The 26233-nt window shown below is 37.3% G+C and overlaps 6 protein-coding genes and 2 non-coding genes across 10 annotated transcripts in view; all 8 read right to left on the reverse strand.

The window, feature by feature from the left end:
- Window positions 666-3154, reverse strand: LOC105167898 (VQ motif-containing protein 4). The gene has a single exon (XM_020695591.1). The coding sequence runs from the start codon at window positions 2818-2820 to the stop codon at window positions 2110-2112; it is 711 nt and encodes a 236-aa protein (XP_020551250.1). The 5' UTR covers window positions 2821-3154; the 3' UTR covers window positions 666-2109.
- Window positions 4014-5138, reverse strand: LOC105168580 (non-classical arabinogalactan protein 31-like). Its single transcript, XM_011088715.2, has 2 exons — window positions 4556-5138; window positions 4014-4472 (listed from the first exon to the last, which is right to left on the reverse strand). The coding sequence occupies exons 1-2, from the start codon at window positions 5106-5108 to the stop codon at window positions 4159-4161; spliced, it is 867 nt and encodes a 288-aa protein (XP_011087017.1). The 5' UTR covers window positions 5109-5138; the 3' UTR covers window positions 4014-4158.
- LOC105167899 (eukaryotic translation initiation factor 3 subunit D-like) lies at window positions 8775-12466 on the reverse strand. Of its 2 annotated transcripts, XR_848287.2 has the most exons (3): window positions 10631-12466; window positions 10437-10495; window positions 8775-9100 (listed from the first exon to the last, which is right to left on the reverse strand). XR_848287.2 is itself a non-coding variant. In XM_011087761.2 (2 exons), the coding sequence occupies exon 1, from the start codon at window positions 12396-12398 to the stop codon at window positions 10659-10661; it is 1740 nt and encodes a 579-aa protein (XP_011086063.1). In that variant the 5' UTR covers window positions 12399-12466; the 3' UTR covers window positions 8777-9100; window positions 10631-10658. The 2 variants fall into 2 exon arrangements, 1 of the variants encoding a protein (XP_011086063.1); XM_011087761.2 differs by lacking the exon at window positions 10437-10495 and having other exon boundaries at window positions 8777-9100.
- On the reverse strand, window positions 13533-14609 carry LOC105167900. The gene is made up of 3 exons (XM_011087763.2): window positions 14452-14609; window positions 13847-14170; window positions 13533-13650 (listed from the first exon to the last, which is right to left on the reverse strand). Exons 1-3 carry the CDS (start codon window positions 14542-14544, stop codon window positions 13570-13572), a joined length of 498 nt encoding a protein of 165 aa, XP_011086065.1. The 5' UTR covers window positions 14545-14609; the 3' UTR covers window positions 13533-13569.
- Window positions 21015-24735, reverse strand: LOC105167901 (serine/threonine-protein kinase HT1). 2 transcript variants are annotated; one of them, XM_011087765.2, is made up of 5 exons: window positions 24397-24735; window positions 24051-24133; window positions 22922-23903; window positions 22220-22675; window positions 21015-21536 (listed from the first exon to the last, which is right to left on the reverse strand). In XM_011087765.2, exons 3-5 carry the CDS (start codon window positions 23678-23680, stop codon window positions 21264-21266), a joined length of 1488 nt encoding a protein of 495 aa, XP_011086067.1. In that variant the 5' UTR covers window positions 23681-23903; window positions 24051-24133; window positions 24397-24735; the 3' UTR covers window positions 21015-21263. The 2 variants fall into 2 exon arrangements, with proteins under 2 accessions (XP_011086067.1, XP_011086069.1); XM_011087767.2 differs by having other exon boundaries at window positions 22922-23915.
- Window positions 25393-25465, reverse strand: TRNAF-GAA. Its single transcript has one exon. It is a non-coding gene; the product is annotated as a tRNA-Phe (tRNA).
- TRNAG-GCC lies at window positions 25477-25547 on the reverse strand. The gene has a single exon. It is a non-coding gene; the product is annotated as a tRNA-Gly (tRNA).
- The window catches only part of LOC105167903 (L-type lectin-domain containing receptor kinase VII.1-like), a gene marked incomplete in the record, with an annotated part of 2291 nt that continues 1857 nt past the window's right edge, over window positions 25800-26233 (reverse strand). The window contains 1 exon segment of the mRNA XM_011087768.2: window positions 25800-26232. Coding sequence (XP_011086070.1) covers window positions 25978-26232 — 255 coding nt within the window.

Consider the following 26233-nt stretch of genomic DNA (forward strand, 5'->3'; position numbering starts at 1 on the left):
GGTAAAATATAGTCGAATTTTATTTGTTTTTATACTTTATCATTTTTTTTTTTTTTTTTATCAATTTGTCATTTTAACTTTGCGAAATATGTATTTTGCCATACACGATCATTATTTTGTGATTTTTCTGCCAAAAAATATCACATATTGTGCATATATAAAAAAATATCACATTCATAACACTTAAATATTATATGTGCACTGCATGTGATGTTTATTCGATAAAAACCTTGGTCAAAAACCAATTATAAATGATCAAGTGCAAAATTTTCTAAAGTTGAGAAGGTAAATGACACAAAAAAAAGTATAGACGTCAAAATATAATTGATTTACTTAATTTATAATTGATATACAATTCAAAAAAAATGATAAATAATTTAATTCAACCAAATCTAATTCGAATGAAAATTTTCGAAACTACCACTACTTCCCCTCCCCTCATATTTCACTTTCCGCATCTTTCCCTCATATCCTCCAAACCTCACCACTTTTCTCTCTAATAGTCAAAAAGGGCTGCCCCAATACATAAATAACAACTCATCTCAGACAAAAACAAACCATATTCAACAAGAACTGATGCGGGCCACACCCGCATATGCAACCAGAACGTTAGACCGGACATGATCACCCCTAATTGAATCAAAAAGTACTGAAAATAAATGTTGCTCCAAAACTGCAAATACAATCATAAATGACATCGAAATGCAGGTAGCCGTTGCGTGATATTAATAGACAACGGAATAAAGCATCCCACAAACACAGATATATGAAAAAAAAAAGAAGAAGTCGTTATAATTCAAGAAACAATAACAAGGTTCTTGCAATAAAACAAGAATCTATGCAGGAATCTAGCTACGAAGCAAGATTATACAGTTTCATAGTCGTGTACTTATCAGAAAATATGGGATGTAGACAAGCGTTCTACATTGATTGCAGATGAAGCACTTGAGTGGCTTATACGCCACAAAGCCTCCTCTCCTTTGCGAGGTGTCGCTTTTTAGGATAAAATTGCGAGGCTCATACAAAGTTAAATTAAACAATACCTCGTGTTACGCAAGGTTCGAGTCGAGTTGAAAGACACACCAACATGCAAATTAAAAATGGTATCCACCTAATCAAGAAAAGAACTCCTTTTCTTGTTTCTCTTACCTTTTTGCTATTTGATAGCTGCGCAATGATAAGATTGAAGCTTTAAATATGGACATAGGATTGAATCTTGGCAGTTGGAGCATTAACATAAGCTGAGCCCTGAGGCATGTTTGGTAATACTAGGTATAGGCACTAAGAACCTTTTTTCCCGTTGGAGTAGGATAAAGCAAATCTTCAAGTTTATTTGAGATCAACGTAGGGTGGAAGGGACCATTTGGTGAATAATAAAACTATGCACATGTTATCATTTATCACCGAGAATTTTCTCCTAGGCCAGCCGGAATGAATTTTCTATTCTAAACTCTATTGCATTTTCTATTCCATTGAATATATATACATCCACAGACATGGATGCCCGAAAGATTTTATACAAGCAGAAAGTGAAGGTGGAGCTGGGCCATGTATCCACATCAAGAGTCAAGATTCCTTGGCCCATCTCTCACTCTTCTACTGACACCTAAACCCCATTTGCTAACCCCACTTACAATGTCTTTTCTTCCCCACCGTCTGCTCATGTGCACTTCTTTGCACCCATGTTTCTTATGTCCGGAAAAGATTCAATTATTAACGACAATGTCATTCCAATGACTCCTTGACTCTATGCACAAACTTGGCCTAAAAGAGTAAGAAAATTAAGCACATAAACCATTGCTTAATTCCCAAAAAAAAAAAAGAAAAATCTAGTACCCGATAAACAGTAAAAGCATATATCTAAGGAAAAATCTCTTACCGATACGACGAGAGATAGAGAAAGAGATGAAAATGAAACCAAGAATTTGAAGCAAAGATGGTTTCTTTCACTCATCTTCTTTTCCAAATTGCCAATTACAAAAACATGTATGATGCAACATCCGCTTCGAATCTTATCTATGTGGTTTTACATTTAGGAATGATACATCGTAATTTAAAATGAAAAACTACTAAAAATAAAATAAAATTAAAAGAAAAAAGAAAACTCACTCAAGAATCAGCACCATTAGATGAACCCGGAGCTCTAGGTGAGGTAACGGGGAACAAGGGCAAAAGTCGGGGCTCCGAATCCCTCGGGGTATTTGCCGGCGATGGATGCAGATAGAATCCTTTTTCTTTAATGGCCTGTTCCTCCGCCGTTGTGTGCAAGTTACTATCAGAATTGCTAGCTCGGTTAAATGGGTCGGGTATTAGAGGAGTAACAGGGCTGAGCACCAGCGACGGGAAATCAAGAATACTGGGGGAAAGAATTTCCGGCGTTCCAGGTCGGGGGGAACCGGAGTACCCGGACAAGAAACCCGGCCTAGAGTTGACCAGCCCAGGGCCCAAAGGGCTGATCTTGAAGTTCTTGAGACTGTTTCTGCGTTCGTAGAGCTTGGAAGCTGATTTGTCTTTTCTCGGCCCAGTCTTGATGGGGGGGATCGGGTTCCGGACCGGGTCAGGTCGGGAGGCGACGCGGGCCGTCTCAGTGGACCCGGTTAGCATTTGAACGACTTGTTTGAAGGAGGAGGTGTCGGCCTGGACGAAGGTGGTGGGATACGGGTTGTTGGATTCGGATCTGGTTATGGGAGTGGAGGATGGTTGCGGCGTACGCGGGGAGGGGAGGCGATGGTGGAGGCCATTGCTGGTGGTGGTGCTGCTGCTGCTTGAACTGTTGGAGCTATGGCTGTTTGGGGATGGAATGAGAGATGGGTTCTCCATTGGTGGGTGAGTAGAAGTTGTGTTTTCGCTGGAGAAGGAAGAGTTTATGTTCAATGGAAAGAAGCAGAAGAAATAGAGAATAGAGAGAGTGGCATATTTTATTCTTGCATCATGACTTGGTAACTTTCTTTGGTTTGGTAAGAAAATTGCTGTTGTTTTGTACTTGGTTGAGGTAATCCGGGAGGCGCGTACCAAACACTTTCGGAAGAGGGACTTGGAGGTGCACGGCACGTGCAGGGAGAGAGAGTGTTGGTAACATCGGGGCACAAGGTCCAACTGGAACCAGGGTATTAGTGGTGATTGGAATTTCGGACCAGGAGATGATGGTGGGGACAGTCACAGAGGGTGGGAGATAACAAAGAAATAATCACACAAGTTTCAATATTTGGCATTGACTTCAAATTCCGCCCTTTCTTTGCTCACCACTACACTCAAACCTAATACAAGTGAATTTTGATGTGGAGTAATTGTGAGTGGTAGCCCTTTTCATGTTTGTATATAGTGTTGGGTAAAAGATGAAGGTAGGACAAAAGTAGGAGGAAAGTGAAAAGAGAAGTCGTGAATCCCCATTCTCGATTATTAAGCAAAGTGCTAGTTTGAACGGAAGGGACCACAACCAATTTGCTGCTGCTTTTTGAACCATGAAAGTGAGATTCAACAACAATTTTACCAGCAAATGGGATTTTCGTAGAAAGGGTATTCATCAATAATTAGATGGTTACGTTTCGCTGTACTTTGATGCGACAATTCTACACTTCCAATACGGCTCTAATTTAGATATGAAGAAAAAAAACTCGAGATAATTTGTATTCTTTATTTGTTTGATATATATATATTGTCAAATGTCGCTAGTAGTAGTAGAAGACCATTGACCACTTTTTGTGTCGAGAAACAACTTCCACCATAATTTGATTTGACTTATACAAAATTCAAATGTTGGAGTTTCTTAACCCCTCTTTTTTTTATAATTTATAAAATTTCCCATGTCCGACTCCTGCGGAGGTGTCTAATTTTACGACCACCAGGATACCCCAAGTCAATTGTAAAGGCCCACGATAATTACATAAATTTTCAATCCAAGTTAAGACCCAACATTTCCTATATTATTGGGCTCGAGTACTATTTTGCTTAGCTGGGCCTGGCCCATTAGTTAATTTGATGTTTATTAAGTACTTCTGAGACTAACAATCGTATTAACTTAAATACTACACATAGATTTTATTAATGTAATTAAAAATCTGCCAAACCCACATCTTTATTTATTGTCTGCAAACATGAAAGCATGCTAATACTATTGGCAGCCAAACAAAGCATAGGCTAGTATCAGTCTAGTGTTTTCTAGTAATGGCATGGCAATTTCTTGTGGGGTTCAAAGGCCAAGGGTCCAACATTGAAGAGTACAAAAGGCTGCTTCTTAATCTTAACAGGTGGCTTCACGGCGGGGATCAAGGTAGCGCCGGTGGCGCCGCCGTGGAGGTTGGTGGGGACGCCGCATTTAGGGAGTGGAGAAGAGACTAAGAACACCTTGCATTTGTGGGCAGTGAGAGTCCTCAGCTTCGGCGGCATGAAGAAGAAGTAGCCGTTCTTGTCGGTCTTGGTTTGCTCCACCAAACTTTGTTTTGCGTCGTTGCATTGCAGCTTCACCACCGCTCCTGCACAATACCAACATTGTAGCTTCGAAAACAATATATGTATATGTGTGTATATATAGATATTTGAGATGTGAAAAGTTTACCAGAAAGAGGAGAGGCTCCGACAAGCGTGTCGACCCCCCTGTACTTGCAAGATTTGCAGTACACAACGCCCTGAACAGCGACCAACTTCCTCAGAGGAGGATAAGTCGGCGGCTTAACTGGTGGATAAGCGGGCGGTTTAACAGGTGGGTGGGACGAGGGAGGAGTGGTGGGTGGTTTAACCGGTGGATAAGCAGGCGGTTTGACAGGTGGATGAGCTGGTGGTTTGACAGGGGGATGAGCCGGTGGTTTAACAGGTGGGTGGGACGGGGGAGGAGTGGTGGGTGGCTTAACCGGTGGATGAGCTGGTGGTTTGACAGGGGGATGAGCCGGTGGTTTAACAGGTGGGTGGGACGGGGGAGGAGTGGTGGGTGGCTTAACCGGTGGATGAGCTGGTGGCTTGGGGGGGGGGGGGGGGGGGGGGGGGGGGGGTGCTTCAGCCGGCGGGTAATGTGCCAGAGTTGCATCAGCAGAAACTAGAGTGGAGGCGCATAGCAGCAGCAGCAGAGAAAGCTGTGAAAGCAGCAAGGCATTTGCTAAACGAGCAAAAGCCATTGTATCTCCGGTTTGACGAACTGAAGAGAAATGCAGGAATTTATAGGGGTTTTGGGAGCATAAATCGCAATTTATTTCTGAAGTTTTTAATATTTTTTTTAACAGTAAAAGTAAGGAAAGGGATCAGCTGCATAAATCGCAATAAGGCCTTGAAATTTAGAAGCGATTGAAGGTGATGAGTCTGACAGGTTATGAAAAGCTCACATGCAAATTAAGGAGAACGCTCCACTCTTGTTATGCATGGAATGGATGGTTGAATTTTCGCGGTGATTTCTTTATGCTTGTTTTCAGTAATTAGATCACACCCGCATTTAATGCTGTTTGAATTTAATCACAATTCTTGTTAAGGTTTGTACAAACTTGCAATATAATATATTATCATCATCAACTATATATGCCTTCTTCTTCTAATTTGCTATATATATAGCACCAGAAAATGAAGGGTTTTTCTAGATCACCAATGCCAGCTACAATTAACCATCTTATATTAGGCATCGTTTGTTTTTCGCTATTAGATTGGATAAGTTGTCAAATACACTTTTGTAAGATATTTAATCTGTAGGATTAAAGGTAATTTTCGTCCTCTAATTTCAGGTCATTCTTGTTTTAATCCCTTAAGTTACTAGGGTTCCATTTTGATCCCATAAAACTAAAAAAATCTCAATTTTAGCACAAATTTGATCAGAAAGTTGAGTCACTTGTCAGAAAAAATCGCATGCTAGACATGTGACTTTTTAAATTAGGGCTTGCATTGTGATTGGCTGAAAATAAAAGGCTTAAAGGCAATTTTCGTCCCCTAACTTCAGGACATTCTCATTTCAGTCCCCTAACTTCAAGCCATGACTTCACAACATCATCTTTTTCAGCCAATCACAATGCAAGCCCCAATTTAAAAAATCACATGCTTGGCATGTGACTTTTTCTGGCGAGTAACTCAACTTTCCGACCAAATTTATACCAAATTGAGATTTTTTCAGTTTTACGGGACCAAAATAGAATCCTAGTAACTTAGGGGACTAAAACGTGAATGACCTAAAGTTAGGGGACAAAAATTGCCTTTAAACCTAATCTGTATTATGGGGTCTTGATTTTTATTTTCAAGCCTATTACAAATCACTATTCTTCTTGAATAACTCAACCCACTTAAGAAGGTAAGTAGATTGAGTCGTTCAACCCAAACAGTCGAATAAGTACAGTATAACTAATGCAAAGTCTTTTTTTTTTTTTTATCATGTAATTAATTCATATCACAAAGTAGAGGGGAACATATTTCATTATTAATATGATAATATACATATATATAATTTATTATTTTACATTAAAAGTTGCATAAATAAGAGGAGCGTTTAGGTTAACTTATAAGATATTTGGTGATATTTTCAAATTAGGGGTGGCAATATGGGCTAAAATCTATATTTTTGGGTTGGGTTGGGTTTAAAATTTTTATAATATGAGTTCAATATAGTTTTATTTAAATAGATTATGGGTTCTAAGGGTCCTAAATGAATTTTTCATGTTTAATTTTTGATTAATTTACCAAAAGTAATTTTAGTAATATAAAATAGAATTGATGAAAGATATTAATATAAATTATAATCATGAGTTTGTTAAGAAAAAAGGAAAAAAAATCAACTTATTTTTAAAATTTTAACCAACGCTTTTAATTTTGATCAGAAATATTCATTACTAACATCTTATTATAAGGTCCATATTGTATTACAAACTTTATTTTAAAATAAGATATAACGATGTATAAGTTCTAAATCCATTTTGTAAAAACTTATTTTAAAATAAGATTTAATATTTTAAAATTCGAAAGATAAAAAAATATTAAATAAATTTAGTCAGATCACAGCCTCTAGATTTATTATGGTGAGGTGCAGTAGCGTTATTAATTAAGATTCTCATCGGCTGATGATTAATTAACAATCCCATTAGTCAACAGTGTATGGGTGGGCAGTAATTACGGGGCTACAGTAAAATCCAACACATATTTGGATGGACAACATTAATTTAACAAAACTTTGTCCAACAACAATTAATTAGATAGATCGCAGATCCCGCTGGTTTTCTTGTGTTCTTAAAACCCCCACAATGTCAAATACGAGGTCGTTTACTTTTGTGGTAATAAAAAGTGGTGGATAGAACTCAATTCAATAGAATGGTTGTATAGGATAATTTTGAAATGTTTTTGTTTAATGTTTACTCATTCAGTTTAATTGTGTGATTTGTAAATTTGTAAAGTGAGTGGATGTTTGCATCTATCATAAATATTGTGGGATGAATACCAAATTTAAACAACAATGAGATTGAAAATTAATTCGGCCGCTCAAAATTATTGCTAGAGATGTAAATGAGTCGAGCTCAATTAAAAATTTGGACTTGAAATTTTTTTTGTTGTTAATAATTAAAAAATTAAAATTATTTTAAAATATTTATTAATTATGTTAAATTGACAAGCACAAATTATTTTCGTATATAATAAGAATATATTCTTAGTTTTCTTCAACTATTAAATAATTTAAAGAATTAATAATTAGTATAAAATAAGAACGAATAGTGAGCAAAATTATGGTTGAATAACAAAAGGTATACAGAATCTTGGAAAGTATGAAATAAAAAGAACTGATATATACAATTAGGGCCAAACTAAGTCGACGCAGACCCTACGTAGATCTTCTTGGAATTGATCTTGGCCAGTGTTTCTGCAGCGACTCAGTAGACTTTTCGGGGGTCTGGTGGCGGAAGGCAGTGGAGCAGTGGCGGACGGCGGCGTAGGAGGTGTTGAGATGAGGTTATCAATGGTTTCGTGCCGGAGAATCTCAGATAGGAGAAGAACAAGAGAAGCCATTATGAGAGAGTGAAAAGAGGATTTGTATGGTATATGATTAGCAGAGGGGAAGATGAATACTGAAATATATAAGGACGCAGAAGTGGTTGAAAATCAAAAGCCAGCAGCGGTGGGAAGTTGGAAATTCGCAGTTGTAAGAATGATTGAATTTTCTTGCATAGAGTGGTGGTATTTAGTGAAAGAAAACATGGGGCACCAAAAGCGGTTGGCGGATGCTGACGGTTTTCACTAAATTATAAAGCAACGCCACCGCCGACTTCTCTAAACCATGAGCCCTTACCCAATTTGCTGCACATATTTATTTTGTTGAAATGGCAAATGACGCGAGGTCCCCTTCCGTAGGCAGTTTGAAGGGGCCGCGAGTTTGGGTTGAGACTCCGCGGACCACTGAATTTGGATTAAAGGTGACATATTTCTGGTCGTCAAGAACATAGAATTACAGCAGTTGATTTTGGTGGGAGAAAATTTACATTCTGCAACGTGTTACGAATTTTAGGTCATTTCTTGACATCATTTGCGGAACACAGTTCATCAAATGTAATTTGCAGGTTGACGTGCAAATACCAAACGACGGTTTGCCGGTGCGTGCAATAGTTCTGATGGCTTTGAGATTCCAGAGGCAATCAAGCAAACCTTGCAATGGACATTTTCTTAGCAAAAGAATACATCTGGTACAACATCAAAAGAAAAACTTTTCGCCAGGAGCCTAGGATAGTCAAGTCAATTTCCCGATTCAAAATTGCAACTTGAGAAACAGTGCAAATTTGATTTGTCGCCCACGCAGAATGCCAACATTGTTGTCCAAAACACGCTCATAAAACTTCCAAGCCGCATACAATAATCTTTCGGTCATAAAAACAACATATAAAAAGGGGGTGGTTGGTCCAAACATTGAAGTCAAAAATTCCTCCCACCAAAACATCAAGCCAAAATGAGCAATATCCTAGAAACTCAACAAGGCTTAGTAGAGGTTTACAGACATCAAATAGCCTAGTAAATAAAAAGAAACTTTAGCTGTTCATTCTTTCTCCCTGCAGTCTTTTCTCCTCACATACAAAATTTCTGGCAAAATATGCAAGACGAATAACAAGCTGTTTTTGTTCTTGATGGACTCATTCTTGGTGCTCGTACAACCTGTGGTCTGGAAAAGAAGGGAATTTCAGGTAAACATTGCAGTCAATCTGTTCAGAAGGTAATGGAGAAGTAAAATCCAAATGTTGAGAGCATGTGAATGAATAACAATAAATTGTCAGATTCAATCCTGCGGAGTGTAGAAATTTGAACCATCACCAGCACATGAGCGTTTTTCAATGGTTCAAAATTCAGGCATAGAAAAGAACAAGAATAATGCTAGAAAGCCAATTAACCAGAAAGGAACTACAGATCGATCAACCAGCAAAAATTAGCAACCAGAAAAGATGTCAAAAATCAGGCGTTCAGAAACAAAACCTATCATACTTGCTTGACAGGATGCACGAACTTCAGAGCATATTGGGTGTACCTTGCAAGCTTATGTCGTTCAGAAACAAAACCTATCATACTTGCTTGACAGGATGCACAAACTTCAGAGTATATTGGGTGTACCTTGCAAGCTTATGTGTAAGCCATTTGCAGGCTTCCGAATTACGTAATGACATAGGCATCAGCTTCCTTTAACAGTTGCCATAGATAAGACATATATGTACCGGTTATGAGCTATGATTACGCGTAATGTTCAAAACCAATCATTAGAGGTGTCGCATTTTAGAGAAACTGGGGAAGATTCTTTAATTGCTAGTTCATGGTGATTAGCCGCAAGAATTGCTGTAGAGCAGCCAGTCTCAACAAGTCATATTACTCCATAACCACTGATTATCACAAGCAGCCAATGTGCTACTATGACCTTAATTATTTTATCCACTGTGTCCTCGATATAATTTCACCCCCTCTCCTAATGCATTCTGATAATGCCCCTTCCCACATTTTAGACAAAATAAATGTACATATTCTTTGTTTATGTTTCGCCGCTGATCCAGATGAGGAACTCTTCAAATTACATCTTTCATCCTGGCATAGCATCTCAAGAGGAAATCTGGTCCATTTGATAATTCGCATTCAGTATACTCAAAGAAAAATTGCCTAAAAACAAGTTTAAATGTGATGCTTAGGTTAATTTAAATAATATGCAAAGAAGTATTTAGGAGAAATTGGTGAAGCTTTGATGTAAATGCAGCAACACTCTATGATGGAAGTAAAGCACTAAGCTTACCAAATAGCCTTTCACTCTCAGGCTAGTAATCATATGTATATGGTTGCAACAATTGTGAGCAATTTCTACTATTTCAACCTTCAGAGAGCATGTAACTAACATTACTAATGAAATACATAAGACGTGCAACTTAAACAATTGCTCAGACTAATATTATCAGACTTCACCACTTCATTGCATAATAAACATATCTTCAAACTGGAGATACAACAGAAACAATTACTCGGACCTCGATTAGCAATATTGTCCGACTTCACCACTTCATTGCATAATCAACATATCCACAAACTGAACCACAATAACTCTAGTCAAGCAATATGACAACAGGGAAAGACGAAGATACAAAAGATACCATCACCACATAAAAAAATCTCACACTTTAAATATTTAACCATGGCCATCATTAAACAATCAAAAGCTGACCTTTTGCATTCCCATACAGTATTACCCTTTAAGCAGCTTCCTTGCTCACGTCCTTGTCTTCAACATCATTTATTGTGGCATTTGCATCCGCACCATCGGCCTCCTCAGCAGGAGGCTGAACCTGTTCCTCCTCTGGCAATGGCTCTTCCACATAATCATTGTCAAACGCATCCTGTGGGACATCATATATTCTCACCTGTGGCTTAGATGGATCTTTAACAAGCACATACTTGCCCTCCTTCAACTTCATACACAAGTCCACAATACTTTTGACAATACCCCACATGTTAGAAGTATTCAGATTAATCTGCGTAGCAAAATCTCTGGGCTTGTACCCCACGACCGCCAATATCACATGGTTAAAATGATCCCTAGGGTGAACCCTGGAGACATAACCCAACTTCATCATATCAGCACCCGCCAACAAAGCCTGTGCAGTCCATTTTGCCAACTTATTCGCATTGTTCTTCAACTCAGTTGCCAACACTGCACCCCTCTGAGTCTCGAGCTTCTGCCTCCAGTCCACACCAGAATACTTAGGATCGAACTCATTCAATGCGTTTAGAGTCAAAAATGATCTTTGGTTGTTTATATCTACCACACTCTGCACTTCGCACCTGGATACCAAATACATGTCATCATCTAACTTCCACCTTCTATACCTGTAGGCAACAGAAGCCACTTCCTCCCCCTCATTTGCAAATGGGTTGGGCTCCTCAAAAGCCACCTTATTTCCATCCCTAATTAAAACCTGTTGCGAAAAGTTTTGATTGATATAAGCAGCTTCCACACTCAGCGAATGTATAGAATTGATATCATCCTTCACATCAGGCAAGGGCTCCTGGGATGTCTCGTGTACAGAAAGCAAATCCAACTGTGACCCATCTCTCTTATCAAAGAACAGCTTATTCCCAACACGCTGAACCACAATATCCCATGAGTAAACAGACCTAGGGGCACACATTAGTGTCGACAAAATTGTATCAGTAGCAAAAACTGTTGCTTTATCCTCATTTGCCAGGCGCCGAATAACAGGATCATCAGTGGTTGTAACTTTAAAGAAGTTTCGGCTCTTAAAACGCTCCAGCGGCCTGCAATTCTTCGGTGTAATCCGATCATAAGACCTGTCATAAAATTCAAGCCCACCACAAATCAACATATCCTCAGGCTCTGGCACCGAAAACGATAGTTTTGAGAAAGTGGAGAACGGAATCTGATCTAGCATATTCCATTCGGGTTGAATGTCAACCGAAGACTTGAAAACAGATGATTCGCGACGCTGCGGCATCTGCGAGCGGTTGAGATTATACAATCTATCGCGACGCGCGCGTTCCTTCTCCGCTTCACGTTTACGAGCCTCCACTTCTTCATCACGGCGTTGTGGAAGCTGAGAACGTTGGTGGGCGTTGAACCGCCACCTGGGGTTGAATTTGGGACGGTTAGGATTGTAGTGGTGTGATTTGGCAGAGGTGTCGACAAGGCGGAAGGAGGAGTCTTCGTCGGCCGCAAGGGTAGCGAATGAGTCGTCGCCGGAGAAATCGAAGGCGGAATCCGCTGGGTGGTGGCCTCCCTGTTTTGATCCTGGACGGCCCTGATTGGATAGATTCCTGGTCCAGTCGGCGATCCGGCCCAGTTTCTCGGAGCGGGAGAAGGGAGCGTAGGGGACATTGGAGGGTTGGTTTGGGATGGAGAGCAGGGCGTTGGAAGAATCCGGCGGGCCCCAGCCGTCAGGGTTGAACGGCACTGCGCCTACTTCGAAGCCTACCATTTTCGGTCTGTGTTTGCGAAGTCCCCAGTTAGGGTTTATTGTTATTCCGACTGTGTGAGACTGAAGAAACAGATGGGGTGAAAAGCCCTAGCAGGAGGGAATTTGGGCCTTGTATTACTGAAACCAACTGTGTTTATTGGGCCTTTTGCATTGATTTGGGCCCAGTATTTGGGCCTATCTTTAAAGGCCAGATTCCAGCTTGGTTCGGGCTCTTATGGAGAGTACTTTGGGAATTAAATGCCGAGACTGAGGCCCATCTATCCACTTTTTAAGTTTTTACTCATAAGAGAAAAATTAAAAAATTAGCGTAAATTACATTTGCTTCTCCTAAAATTTGGCATTATTAATATAAACAAATCATGTGTATTAAGTATCAGATTAAATATTCCATGTCCTCTTTTATGCGGATAATGTAGAAAGGTAAGATATATATATGTTGAATAAATGGTTTTAACGAAAATTTTGAACTGATTGATAAGTCGTGGCCACGTTTTAATTCAGAGAGCTGCTATCGAAATGGATTTAAACCTACAACAAGCATAACGTAAAGTGTAGATATGATTACTTCTATATCACATGTTATTTCGCAATAAAAGCGGACATAAAATAAACAGTGACCATGGCTAATCAAATGACTGCTTCTATCCTTTATTGTAGAAGCGCACATGAGACACAACTTATCACAAACCACTTTTGCCTCTAAATGTACAAGTGATCATTAGATAAGTCATGCCAGCCTTATTTCCTCATGCTAATTTTATGATGTGATCTACTATTCATCTTAAATAAATTCCCGATAATCGCTACATAAACATATATGAAGCCACGAAAAATATTGATCTTTTGTTGGAATTTTCTTTGAAAACCTGATTTAGGGTTTGATTGCTTTAAATTTTAGAAAAATCCAACATTAATTTTTCTGTTTTACTTAGGTAAGTGTTTTAAACTCTTTTCACTTCTTTTAACATGAATATGAATGATTAATACATATATATGTCTGACAACACATCAGTCTCTGTTATATAGAATATCATTTACAAAACTGGCAAGGAATGACACCCGATTTATTAATAAATACTTCATACGATAGATATTATTAATCAGACAGAGAAAGGATGAGCACAATTCAGCAGGTTAAAGAGCAACTTCAAGCCCGACCACATGGTCTCAACTAATCGACATCACTCACAAACTTCCTCAATCTCTCACTTATTCTCGCAGCTACACGTTCCAGCCCATGCTCTCCATTTACCTGGAAAACGACACATACAATTATGGTCACGACCAAGTCCGTTGCTGCAACTTAATCGCACTCTTTCACCAATACATTAAAAATTAAACTTCAAATTTTTACTGAATCAAACGTTAAACTAAGCATTAGTATAATATGCATATAAAGTGACGAGTTTTACGTCAAAAAATATACAATCATCGGTGTGGTTTTCTACCTCGGAGTGTATGTTGTGGAATATGGTATCATCCACTACTGAAAAACTGGCGTTAACAACTTCAGCACCTTCCTCGTGCAGCATTCGGATAACTCGGGCGTACATAAACTGATAGTCGAGTCCAGTTCTCAGAACCACGTCCAAGGCCGACCCACTTACGCTAATGCTGATGTTGAGTGTTTTGAGGTGATCAGTGGCCGAATTTTCGGACATTCTCATTAAGCAGCTCTTCTTGTGCTTCAGTTTCTCCAACTTCTCTTGCAGCTTCTTTATGTAATCCACGCTCTCAGCTAGTACTTGCTCCGGCAACAAAGAAACCACTCCCTACCACCCACCACATAAAGCATAAAATTTAGCTCCAAAATACATTTCAATGAAAACGATCAGTCACATCTTTCAATACGTGTCTTCATGATGTAAAATTAAGGTAAAACATAGCTACCTCTCTTGATATTTGATATAATTACGAATACTCCTTATTATTTGAAAAATTATAAATATCTTTCTCAAATAAAAAATAACCACACACACGTGTGTGTTTTGTGTCTGCACATGGGAGGAAGTGATTGATGAATGTGTGTAGGAATGGAGTAATATTAAAGAACCTCTTGTGGTTGATGGGGCAGGAGAGAACTGAGCTCGGAGAGTTCCTTCATCTTTTTCGTCGTATGTTTGGAGGAACTAAGGTTTCGATCCATCTTTTACCACCGTTATCGAACAAATGGGTAGTTACTTGTGGCGTACATATATAGTCAACGTGTGTTGGAGGACCTCAACTTATATTGGGAAGTTGGAGGTGAATATGAAACCACACTATACCTACATCCACACTGCATCGCAGTCGACATGGACCAATCTTGATCACTCGTTGGTGCTCAACCAACGCTATCAGCACACCGCCTTAAATGTTGATGAAATCCTACCAGCTCTATCCAAATATTTTTGTAATAATTTTTATTTTTGTGTTGCGAATAAATTATAGATACAATTATGAATTAAATAATAGTAAAAAATTGGGAGCGACGGAATCAAAACTTCAAGTGTCATTAATGTCTCAGAAAACGACTTAATATTTAAAATTTTATTATTATCATTTATAATTTAATGATTAATTAATAATTAATACTTTTAATAGTATATTATGTAGATTTTACTTATGTTAAAGAAAAAATAATAACTTGAGGAATAAAATTTAATAGATCTGCAAAATCTTGAATTCAATTTATTACTGAAGCAAAGTCAACACAACTTTAACTACCAATTTGGATCAAAGTCAAATATTGGAGGACTCGAAATGAGTACATGAAGTCGGTAATGTGAAGGCAGTGGCGTCCATAATTGAACACATTTGACTATTTGCCGCTCCATATTTGTTCTTTTCCCACATTCGCGGGGCCTTCGTTATTACAACTGTTGCCCAGTTGCCCCCTTTTTGTTTTTTCCTGTAATTTATTAAGTACAATTCTTGTCATATTACCAATTATAAGTCTTCATTTAGGGTTAAGATTTAGTTCAAGATGCATAATTGGCCGAGCTAAGCTAGTCCGGACAAGATCAGATTAAATTAATAAATAATGGGCTATTGCTCTAGACACGCTTAATATCAGACCGATCCAAATATTGAAACTTGAAATCAACCCAGTCTAATGGTTCAGGACCCGATCTTGCTGGGCCTTTTTTTTATAAAAAGGGAAAATTGCATAACAACCCCCTGTGTTATGCTAAAATTGCACAAAACTTACCTGTGTTAAATAAATAGCCATATAAGACCTTGTAAATTTTGAAACTCTGCAAAAAAGACCCCCTCCGTACAAAACTGACGGAAGGTGCTGTATACGCGGTGGAAATGAGAGTAGGGTTTTTCTTTTATCCTATTTCAGCTTTTTTAGCAGTGCAATTGTCTAAAATACCTTTCTCCTTCATTATATATATAACTTAACATCCCCTCAGAAATATACTACAAAAATAGGATTTTAAGTGAGAAAATTTTTAATTTGTCCATTTTGTTTGAATATAAATAAAAATTATATATTATAAATTAAATTAAATTATTACTTAATTTAATATATTTTCATATTTATTTATAAAATATACTAAATCAATATAACAATCCTACAATTATATGAGATTTTTTTTAACTTTTATAAAATGTTATATTATTAATCAAATTAAACTATTATTTAATTTAAATTTATTTTAATATTTATTTATAAAATATACTAAATAAATATAAAAATATCTAAAATTTATATCAATTTTTTTAACTTATATAAAATATTATATTAAAACTATTAATATATATTTAAATTAAGCATTTACTATTTTTTATTATTTTATTAAATTAAATACTTTACTAAATTATTATTTAATTTAAATATATTTTAATATTTGTTTATAAAATATACTAAATAAATACAAAAATACTTAAAAATTATATCAATTTTTTAACTTATATAAAATATTATATTTCAATTATTAATATATATTTAAATTAAACTTTTAAATTTTTTATTATTTTTAAATTTTATTAAATTAAATAATTTTAATTAATTTTTATTTATTAATTCTTCTCCGTCGTCTTCTCCAACGCCGATGAGTCGCCGGCGGTGATAAAAATGGGCAATCTTGGTCTCGTTGGAATCGTCTCGACAAGAAGAGTCGAACCGTGGTAGTCTCAGGCTGTGATTCGTCAAGACGGCGGCGAATTGACGCAACAAACATTACAGCAGAAATAAAGTTAAAAGTTTTGGATCTCACCAAAAACTTGATGAAAATGAGCAAAGTTGGTCTCGTTCGAATCTTCACATCGAGGCGAGTCTATTGGTGGTGGTCCCAGGCCGGAATTCATCCGGACGACGACGAATCGAAGCCAAGAAGCTTTGACAGTCGTGCTCGAAGCCCAGTCTTTCCAGTCAATGAAAGTTCAAATTGATGGTATGAATATGTTCGTCTTGAGGAGAAGATTCCAATGGTATAAGCCATGGTCGGAAATTCTTTCAGACAACGGCGGAATTATAGAAAGAAGATTCGGAAAGAAATAGTATATATAATATATATACTATATATATTGTATATATAAATAAATATAAATAAAAATATATTTGAATTACTTAAAATTTGGATCGTTTGTTTTTTATATTCAAATATTAATGGTTGTTATAAAAAGGATATTACGGTTAATTTAGCAAAAATTAACGCCGTTAGGATTCGTCTAACGGAATGGGAGAGTATGCAATAATTTGAAAAACATAGGGGATTTTTTGCCTATTCTTTTAACACATGGGGTTTTTAGCTAAATTTTTTGAAAACATAAGGGGATTTTATGCAATTTTTCCTTATAAAAATAATATATGGCATATAAGTTTTATTTTATTATCCTAAACTAACTATTCTAATAATTTTTTTATACTTTTGAAACTCTAAAAATTATTATCTTTGTTGTTCTACTTCTAAATTTTCAGTACTTTAATTCATTAATATATTTTCAATCCTTTTTGAATTTATTATCGTTTAAATTTATTATTGAGAGCTTGTTTGTTAAATTATTATTTAAGTTTATTATATAATCTTATTTATTATTTTTTGTAATGATTTTCTATGTAATTTAATTTATTATTTATTTTATTCCATAATACAACCATAATTTAAATAATTGTTCAAAAGAAATTTTCTATTTCATACAAAAAATAAAATAAACACATTCAGCCTTAGTCGCATCCTGATCCTAGTCTCAAGCAGGCTAGTTCATGGTTGGACCTAAGTTTATAAATGGACTAAATTGGGGTCCATTTAAAGGTCTAGGATCACCTCAAGACGGTCATGAACAGTTGTGGACTGGTCCTGAACAAGGCTTTTTTGGACTAATCTGTGCCGATCCTGAGCCGTCACGGTCCACTGTGCACTTTAAGATTAATGTCCTATAAATAATTTAAAGGTTACTGATTCGAATTCCACTAAACGTGTAAATATTTTATTTCATTTAATATTTATCTTACTTAATATGAATTTATTATATTATAATATTACTGTATTATGAGTTCAACGATTGAATAGATGTACTATCGATTTATTGATGTTGATGTGTTATGTACTCAAAGTTAGGTATTGTTAGGTTCACTAACTAAAGTGAAGCACATGGATAAGTTGGGAATGATCCTCTATTCTCTATCTTGGTCTTAGGGTCAACTACATTGATATTATTTAAAATTAGACTTAATTACATAAATATCTGTATATATAAATATATATGTATATATTATAAAATTATAGGACACCTTCTGATTTTGGTGCAATATAATGTACTTTAGGAGGTGATGTGTGATTAATGAAGACCGCTGCCAAAATACCAAAAAAAGCCCTTCATTAAGGGCATTTCCGTCATTTAAGCGAGGATCCGCGTCTTTTTCATCGGTCGGATCGAACAGACCCGACCCGGATCCATCCGCCTTCGAAGACCCGGACAATGATAGCCGTCCGATCGCGGACGCGAGCCAGTAGGATGAGACCACGTGGCTAGTCAACTCTGACCTGCTGAGCCCTATATATAGACCCGAAACGTCGTCATTAAAAGGTACTTGTTACACATTTATTATGATCGAACTTTGAGATAGAACACTTTTCTCTCGATCAACCTGACTTGAGCGTCTGAGGGTCATTGTCGGGGACGTGCCCGACGTGCTCACTTTACTTGTTTCATTATCAGAGAACCCAAAATCTGATCTTGGAAGGATCAACAGTCTTTGTGGAGATCGAATCTCGAGATCGCATAATTCGACTCGGATCAGGAGGTATTTATGTAAACAGTTTCATTAAATATGAAATTTATTTCTAGTTACATCTACAATCTAGAATAAAGCAATTTTAATTTTAAAAATACTGAAGGTATATGTATAATTGAACTAATATCGGTCAACATAATTTCCCTGATTTTTCGCTGTTTGGTATACATTTCTTTTTCCAAATTATAATAAATATAATTACAAAGAAAGTGAACTATTCCTTGTATTTTAAATGACAATAATTTAAAAATTAAGATAAATTGATATTATCCACTGTAATGAGATAAAAGTGACATAAAACATTAAATTCACAATTAATTAATATTTATCTTAATTTTAGCTATAATTAACTTTTTTTGCTATGATTTTCAACTATACTAATGTTTTAAACTCGCTTAAAAAATAATAATTAATAATTATTGCACAATCGTTATTAATTAATTTCTGTCACGTTCAATTACTTGTGACCAAATCATGACAAGAAATCTAAAAATTCCACGGTACCGCGTACGCACGATTTCACATGATGTTGGAATTTAGTGGAGTCGCGGTTACGCTTTATTGGTGTGAAGGAAAGTTTAGGCCAAGTCTTGTGGCAATGAATTAAACAGATCACAAGAATCGTGTTTTCAACCAACGGAAAATAATGAAAGCGGAAAGGAGAAGAGTTAGAAAACTCTTGGACACATCAAACGTGGACCTGTCCTCATGGGCACATCAAATCCCCCACATTTTGTTTTTTTTAAATGTCCCAACACAATTTGAGTTCAATGTGATTTTTCTCATCTATAAATATTGTAGATATTTCATAAATATGTCGTCAAAATAATATGCATGCATCAAATTCACAACCATCAAAATTTATCACATCAAAAATGACATCGAGACAAAACACACGCAACACATTGTATGAGATTATACATAATATCTTGACGGCTTGGTCAAAAAATTTCTTTTAATATGATCTGAATAAGAATTTTACATTTGAGGTATCGCATTCGCATATTCAATTTAGAAAAAGGACTATTCAAACCATGAAGAAGGTCAAAAGCAAGGGGTCCCCATTAATAATAGTGTGTATGGGCACTCCTTGACTTTAGACTTAACTATATAAATATCCCATATACTTTATAAAATTATAAATATATCCCTTGAGGAATATTAATGTAATTGTCTATTAAGGATGTCAGAAGTTTGTCGAGTGTGTTTGTAATTACAATTATAATTACAATTATAGTTTGAACCCCACGTAACAACCACCAATGATACCATGTGTACTCTTATGATCTTCATTTTCCTCCCTTCAACGCGTGACTGACTTAATCAGAACCTTCTCACAGTGATGCTTACAATTTTTTGCCTTACAGTTCTGATTACAAAATTTCCAACTTATCTTTGAAATATTTAAACCTTTTGTCATTTGGATGAGGACTTTTCTAAATATGAACATGCATAATGTAATAATAATAATAATAATACCAAAAAAAATGATTAATAATCTGAAACAAGAATACAAGGAACCCATAATAACCTAAATATCTGACTACAACAATCAACGTAGAACATGTGAAATCAAACCCCTACAGTAGTAAAATTGATTTTTACTACACATTCATGTACACAGAAGCACAAGGTAATTTGAATCATCAAGCATACAAGTTGAGGGTCATACTCATATGGGAGGAATACACAGTCATCATGCATAATTACGGAGATAAATTTGCAATTAACTTATGAACCTAACTGCGCACCAACAATCTAGATTCATTTAATGAGCAGTCAATATTTCTTAGATGCTACTGATAAACGGGCGACGTGTTAATGAAAAAATACTCAGATACATGCATTCAATACCTAATCCGTGAACTTAGGTGGGAGCTTTGTCACTTGGCGATGTACGTAGAGTCCAAATATCTGATAAGAGAATAAATGTAAAGATATTTTAGCTTAGAATGCTGCAGTAATTGCAAATTTGTGCTACCACTTCTCCGTTCTGAGTAGTATGAAGCCCTTACCTGGAAATTTTCGTCTGCTTATAGCTCAGGATGTACAGCACCTCACAGAAACGATGTCGTCTGGGACAACCAAGAATGTTGGGAAACAACACAGCATGCACCTGCAGAGAAAAGGGAATTGGGGTAGGAAGGGAACCGCGTGGATTTGCTCATTTAAATACTCATCTAGGAACCCACAGTCCTGTCGAAAGATAATGCTAGTCGTAGAATAACAAAGCAGCAATGGTTCTAATGAAGCAATAATATCCTGACACACCTAAGTGAAAATATAGTAACAAAGTGAATTAGTATAGCTATATACTAGCACACAAGTGGCATGCAAAGCCTTTGGCGAATATCAAGCTAAATGATGGTGTGGAAATTAGTAATGCAAGATAATCGAAAGCTTCCGCCTTAAGTAGAAAATGACCAAATATGCAACCATAGTTAAAAAAACCTAATGATTGCATGCGTGTTAACTTGGCTTTTACATAGATGTCTGCCTAAATGCAGGCCTGCAGTCTAATAATTCACATCTGGATACAGGGAAAGAAAAAGGAAATACTGGAAAACGGCACTTGTTATAACCTTTTTTTAATTACAATGGGATCTAGTGAAACTACAAAAGCCAGATCACCCAAAAAATCAGGTAAGTTTAGGTTTAGGCGTGGACGGCGCAGTCTGATGACTAGGAGCCAGCTTTTGCATCAGATGAAGCAGGCCCTTTTTTTGGTCTTTGCATGTTAGGTTCTGCACCAGACTGAGGGTTCCATCACGAGCAAATGAAGACTCAAACTCTTCTAGTATCTTCACAATCTGCCAAAACTCGGGCCTCTTGTCTGGTTGCAATGACCAGCATTGTTCGATTAAAGCTTTCATGGCAGGCGGGCAGTCCACAGGCATGGCGGGCCTCAAGTTCTGTAAAACCCAGATAGCATTGCTTTAGTAAATGATATGAAAAATTAAATATTCTACCATTTGAAGTCTCTGAGACCAGATCAATAAAACAAAACCAGAGCTTGCTACATGAATCTTTTCTCGAACATCAAATTAAACATCAATAGTATGGTGTTCTATTAGCAATTTATATCACAATCTCCAAGTCCATAAACTGTGCTGGCTTAGTTGTATTCTAATAATTTCAAGTGATTGCAATTACGGAAATCAATAGTCATATTTGAGATACAATCGCACAACTAGATAAATGGATTCATTTGAATTAACATGCGGCCCATGATGCCATAAATTCTGTGGTAAAACAAGGTGAGGTATTATGATTACAGGTGATGGACCAAAGAGCTTCCAGAGCCAGGGCAATGTAATATTTCTTCCAACTCAATTTAAGCACCATGTTGTTTAGTTATATGCTAAGGCAGCTAGAAGTCTGTTTGAGTACCCAAGAAAAGAAGGAAGCAAGTTTGGTTGAAGTATATTCCTTTCATCACTATTGCAAATCTCAGGGCAGTACTTTTCAAATTGCATATAAATTACAAGTTCACAAGAGAACACATCAATTTGGAATGCCAAAATAGCTTTCTATATGCTGTTAATGATATGCATTAGAAGAAATCATACAAACTATCAGAGAACAACAATTATACCTTGTTCACCACAGCAAAAGCAGCTTGTATAGGTGTCATATCTTCATAAGGGATGGTTCCTGCTACAAATTCCCATAAAATGAGTCCAAATCCATATACATCGACCTTCCGCCCGTAGTGCTTCCTTTTAATCATCTCAGGTGCCATCCAACGGTAAGTACCTGGATCATCTGCCAGAAGATCACAGTATGCCTCCTCGCAAGCTATGCCAAAATCAGCCACTTTGAGGTGGAAATCTTCGGTGATGAGAACATTTTCAGGTTTGAGATCTCTATGAATGACCCCCTGTGAGTGGATGTATTCCATTGCTCTAGCAATGTCCAAAGCCATTGAGAGCAACTTGTCTAGAGGAAGAGATTTACGCCCAAGCTTGTGCAAGTACGCTCTCAAAGATCCCTCTTGTAAATATTCTGTTATGATGCAAAATACTGGTGGTTTTCGACATGCCGCTACAAACTACATTCCAATAAAATTTTAAAAAAGAATCAGGAATATGCGAAACTGATCATTATTTGTGAGGCGAGGCAAAACGCACACCAATATGCAAAATATCCATGAAAAACACATAAATATAATCTGAAGGGCACAAGCAGTCTTAGCTGTAAATCCCTAATTCTTCGACAACCAGAAAACAGAGAAAAGAGAACTGCCCAATTAATTAGTCAAGAACAGCAGAGACATTGAATAGATAGATAGCAGTACCTTTATAACATTTGGATGATGGAGACGAGACAAGAGAGTGACCTCTCTAGTAAACTGCTTCTCCAACCGAGCACCCAAGGCCCCATTTTCGTCATCATCTGGAACTCTGATTATCTTCACTGCAACCGGTTTGTCCATATAAATCCCATGGTAGAGCTGACTGTGTGCGCCATGAGCAAATCTTAGCCCCAAAAACAACTTTGAAAGATCAACCATATGCTCATCTGCAGTCTCCACAGAGGTGACCCTCCCCCCACCATGATCAAAATACTTGGTCCACGCCGAATCCTTATTCTTGGACTTGCTGCTATAAAATTTCATTGATGTGAAGTGCCTAAGGGGACTTGTAGTTCTTGGAGACTTTGATCCAGGCGACTTCGAAATTGGAGACTTGGTTCCCTGGGACTCCCTATAAAACAACTTTCCAGAACCTCTCTTTTCCAGCTCTTTCCTTCGCGGAACTGGAGTTGAGAACCTCTTCTGATGCGACCGTGCTTCCTTAAAGGTATCAGGAATTTTAATCTCTGGTTGAGGGGATACAGCCCTCGGCTTGTTGGTAGAAGGGTTATTCTGAATGTGGACAACATTTGGTCCAGTTCTCTGCTTCGCACGAGTTGCTTCTGGTCTAGATAAGTTGCCTGAAAATCTATTTGGTACAACAGTGAAAGGTACAGAGGCCAATCTGGAAGAATCAAATCGATGACAAACAGTATGAGAGAAGTTCGTTCTCCTTATCCAAGAAGTAGTCTCTTCCTCCATTCTTGCCAAGTTCAAGAACCTATTATATATCTGCTCACTACTCTGTTCAACTACTCTCCTTCAAAAATCAAGAATTTCCCCCAAAATTCACACACAGTTCACAAAAGCTATTCCAGAAAAGATTTCTACTCCCATCAGGCAACGAAGAGAGAAGAATCAAATTCCACCTCCATCAAACTCTAGGAATTCCTAAACCAATCCAATGGCAGATTACAGAATAGACCTGCAACAGATGCTATAAGAATCAAGAACCCATTAGAGAGAAGCAAAGAACTCTTCAAATCTCAAGCTGCTTTCAGAATAATCAGAACATTAATCCCGAATTCCATCAATATTATTACATGCGGGCAGACCAAACACTGTATCTTACCTCATAAAAATCCAACCAAAGGGTCCAACAACAGAAATAAAACCCTTCCAGCTTCAAAGTCAAACTCCACCTTCCTTCAAAGCCTGAAAATCCCGTACGCACCGCCAGACAAAATGAAGATCAACACGTTAACACAGCAAAAGCCAATTTAATATTACAAGAAAACAAAAGTGTACTCAATTGGCTTGAAAATAAAGGAACACCCATCATCATAATATACCCCATTCTCCCACCAAACAAAACTAATAATTGCTTCAATAGAAAAAACTTGTCTTCGCCCATTAGATTAAACAAAAACAAAGATAAATAAATAAATAAAACACAGGACAATAGGATCTTGACCTACCAAAAGGGTTATATATCCTCCATGCCCTTATTCTTGAAATTCAAAAGAGAAAAAAGGATTCTTAACCAAAAAAACCCATCCCTGAAAAGAGATGATTTTTATTCTTGTTTTATGGATGTAATAATAAAAACTCTTCAAAGTCCATGTAGAATAAGGGGTGCTGAAAATCCAATATCAAGATGATTCCGGACTCTCTTTTTCCGCATAACATTTGTATGCATACGTATGTTATACGGAGAGAGAGGAGAGCTAGAGTTGATTCCTTGGTGGACCCGGTTAAGGTGGAGCGTGATGGGTATGGTGGGAGGTCTGGTCCACTTTTCGGAAAGTCAATAGTGGACAGAGAGAGAAAAGAAAAAAAAAAGAGAGAAAATTGAGGGGTGGGGGGGGGGGGGGGCAGGGGGGGGGGGGGGGCTGGGGGAGGGATAGCGGGGGGTGGTGTGGGGGGCGACAGCGAGGGAGAGAGAGATTAGCAGTAGACTAGTAGTGTAAGAAAGGCGAGACGACGAATACAAAAAGTCACTATCCGAAAGAATTGTACTGTAGAGCACGGGGCGTAAAGGAGAAAAAGCAGAACTCAGATATTATGTGGATTTCTTTTTTCCTTTTTCTTTGAAAATAATCCCAAAAAGAAATAAATAAATAAATATCAATCACCAGCAATCATTCCATTTCAGCCTCTCATTCCCTTTATCTTCTTCTGCCCATCAAATTCTCCACCAAACCAGCGGCGGAGGTGGAACGAAATGGGCAGCGCCGACGCTCGCGGCGGGGGGGGGTGGGGGGTGGGGGGTTGGGGAGTACTCCGATTCTCTGAGGAATTTGGAGTTGAGACGGCGCTCTGGTTTGGCTTTTATCCCTGTGTGGGCTTGTCGAAGATTTCTGAACTATTACTAATTATACGAATGGTCTGAGTCGGCCCAAATAGAAGAAATGGGCCTTGGAAGTGTGAAGCCCAATACAGTATTGGTATGTGTAAAAGCATTAGAGAAACAATGCGGTGAGCGTGGATCGAACACGCGACCTTCAGATCTTCAGTCTGACGCTCTCCCAACTGAGCTATCCCCGCAAACAATACAGTGCACCAGCCGGGAATCGAACCCGGGTCTGTACCGTGGCAGGGTACTATTCTACCACTAGACCACTGGTGCTTATTGATCACAATCCTCAGTTATCTATACATAACCTTGAACTTCACTTAAATTTGATGTAATTATAATTATTTTTTTATTATTTGAAAACTTACAAATATCCATTTGTTATCAACAATCATTTAACAAATACCCTCCTAACAGTCCATTATAATTTTTCAAATAATGATCAGTACTTATAATTATGACAAACTTAAGAAGTGATATTTGCAACTTAACCTTAAAAATATAGAACCATTGAGAGATGATAGATGTTTGAAAATCAATATATTGATATGCATCATGATAACTGACGACTGGTACATGGATTCAATGTATCTACTACTCTATGTATAAGGCCAACTAAGCCGTGAACTTATCAATGAATTCAACTCAACAAGTTTGATACACAAAACTGAAACCAACAATGACTGTAATTTGTTTATAAGATTCATCTCCCCTCTACAATAGTACTACTCGAAGAGAGTGACATGGAAGAAGAAAGTCCCTGTCTGATCTCAGAAAATTCCGGGTGTGAACCAGAACCAATTCCAAGATTTTGATAATGCATAGACATAAGTTCTTTATTTCTCATCTTTTCTAGTAAGTACGTGTCCATCTCCTCTCCTTCAGCTTCGTTCTTGCCTTCAAACAATTCCACTACTTGTCTCATTGTTGGCCTGGCATTGGGGTCTGGATGCACGCAA

The sequence above is a fragment of the Sesamum indicum genome, linkage group LG8, assembly GCF_000512975.1.
Source record: "Sesamum indicum cultivar Zhongzhi No. 13 linkage group LG8, S_indicum_v1.0, whole genome shotgun sequence".
Classification (NCBI taxonomy): domain Eukaryota; kingdom Viridiplantae; phylum Streptophyta; class Magnoliopsida; order Lamiales; family Pedaliaceae; genus Sesamum; species Sesamum indicum.

Bases quoted from the DNA above. Each gene is read 5' to 3' on its own strand.
- LOC105167901 (XM_011087765.2), bottom strand. From the start codon at position 23,680: ATGGAGGAAGAGACTACTTCTTGGATAAGGAGAACGAACTTCTCTCAT. The intron at 22,676-22,921 runs GTACTGCTATCT...ATTGGAATGTAG, and splicing joins ATCATCCAAATGTTATAAAG to TTTGTAGCGGCATGTCGAAA. The intron at 21,537-22,219 runs GTATAATTGTTG...TGGGTTTTACAG, and splicing joins CTTTTGCTGTGGTGAACAAG to AACTTGAGGCCCGCCATGCC.
- LOC105167899 (XM_011087761.2), bottom strand. From the start codon at position 12,398: ATGGTAGGCTTCGAAGTAGGCGCAGTGCCGTTCAACCCTGACGGCTGG.
- LOC105168580 (XM_011088715.2), bottom strand. From the start codon at position 5,108: ATGGCTTTTGCTCGTTTAGCAAATGCCTTGCTGCTTTCACAGCTTTCT. The intron at 4,473-4,555 runs GTAAACTTTTCA...GGTATTGTGCAG, and splicing joins CGGAGCCTCTCCTCTTTCTG to GAGCGGTGGTGAAGCTGCAA.
- LOC105167898 (XM_020695591.1), bottom strand. From the start codon at position 2,820: ATGGAGAACCCATCTCTCATTCCATCCCCAAACAGCCATAGCTCCAAC.
- LOC105167900 (XM_011087763.2), bottom strand. From the start codon at position 14,544: ATGGATCGAAACCTTAGTTCCTCCAAACATACGACGAAAAAGATGAAG. The intron at 14,171-14,451 runs GTTCTTTAATAT...GGTGGGTGGTAG, and splicing joins TGCCCCATCAACCACAAGAG to GGAGTGGTTTCTTTGTTGCC. The intron at 13,651-13,846 runs GTAGAAAACCAC...GTCGTTTTCCAG, and splicing joins TCCACAACATACACTCCGAG to GTAAATGGAGAGCATGGGCT.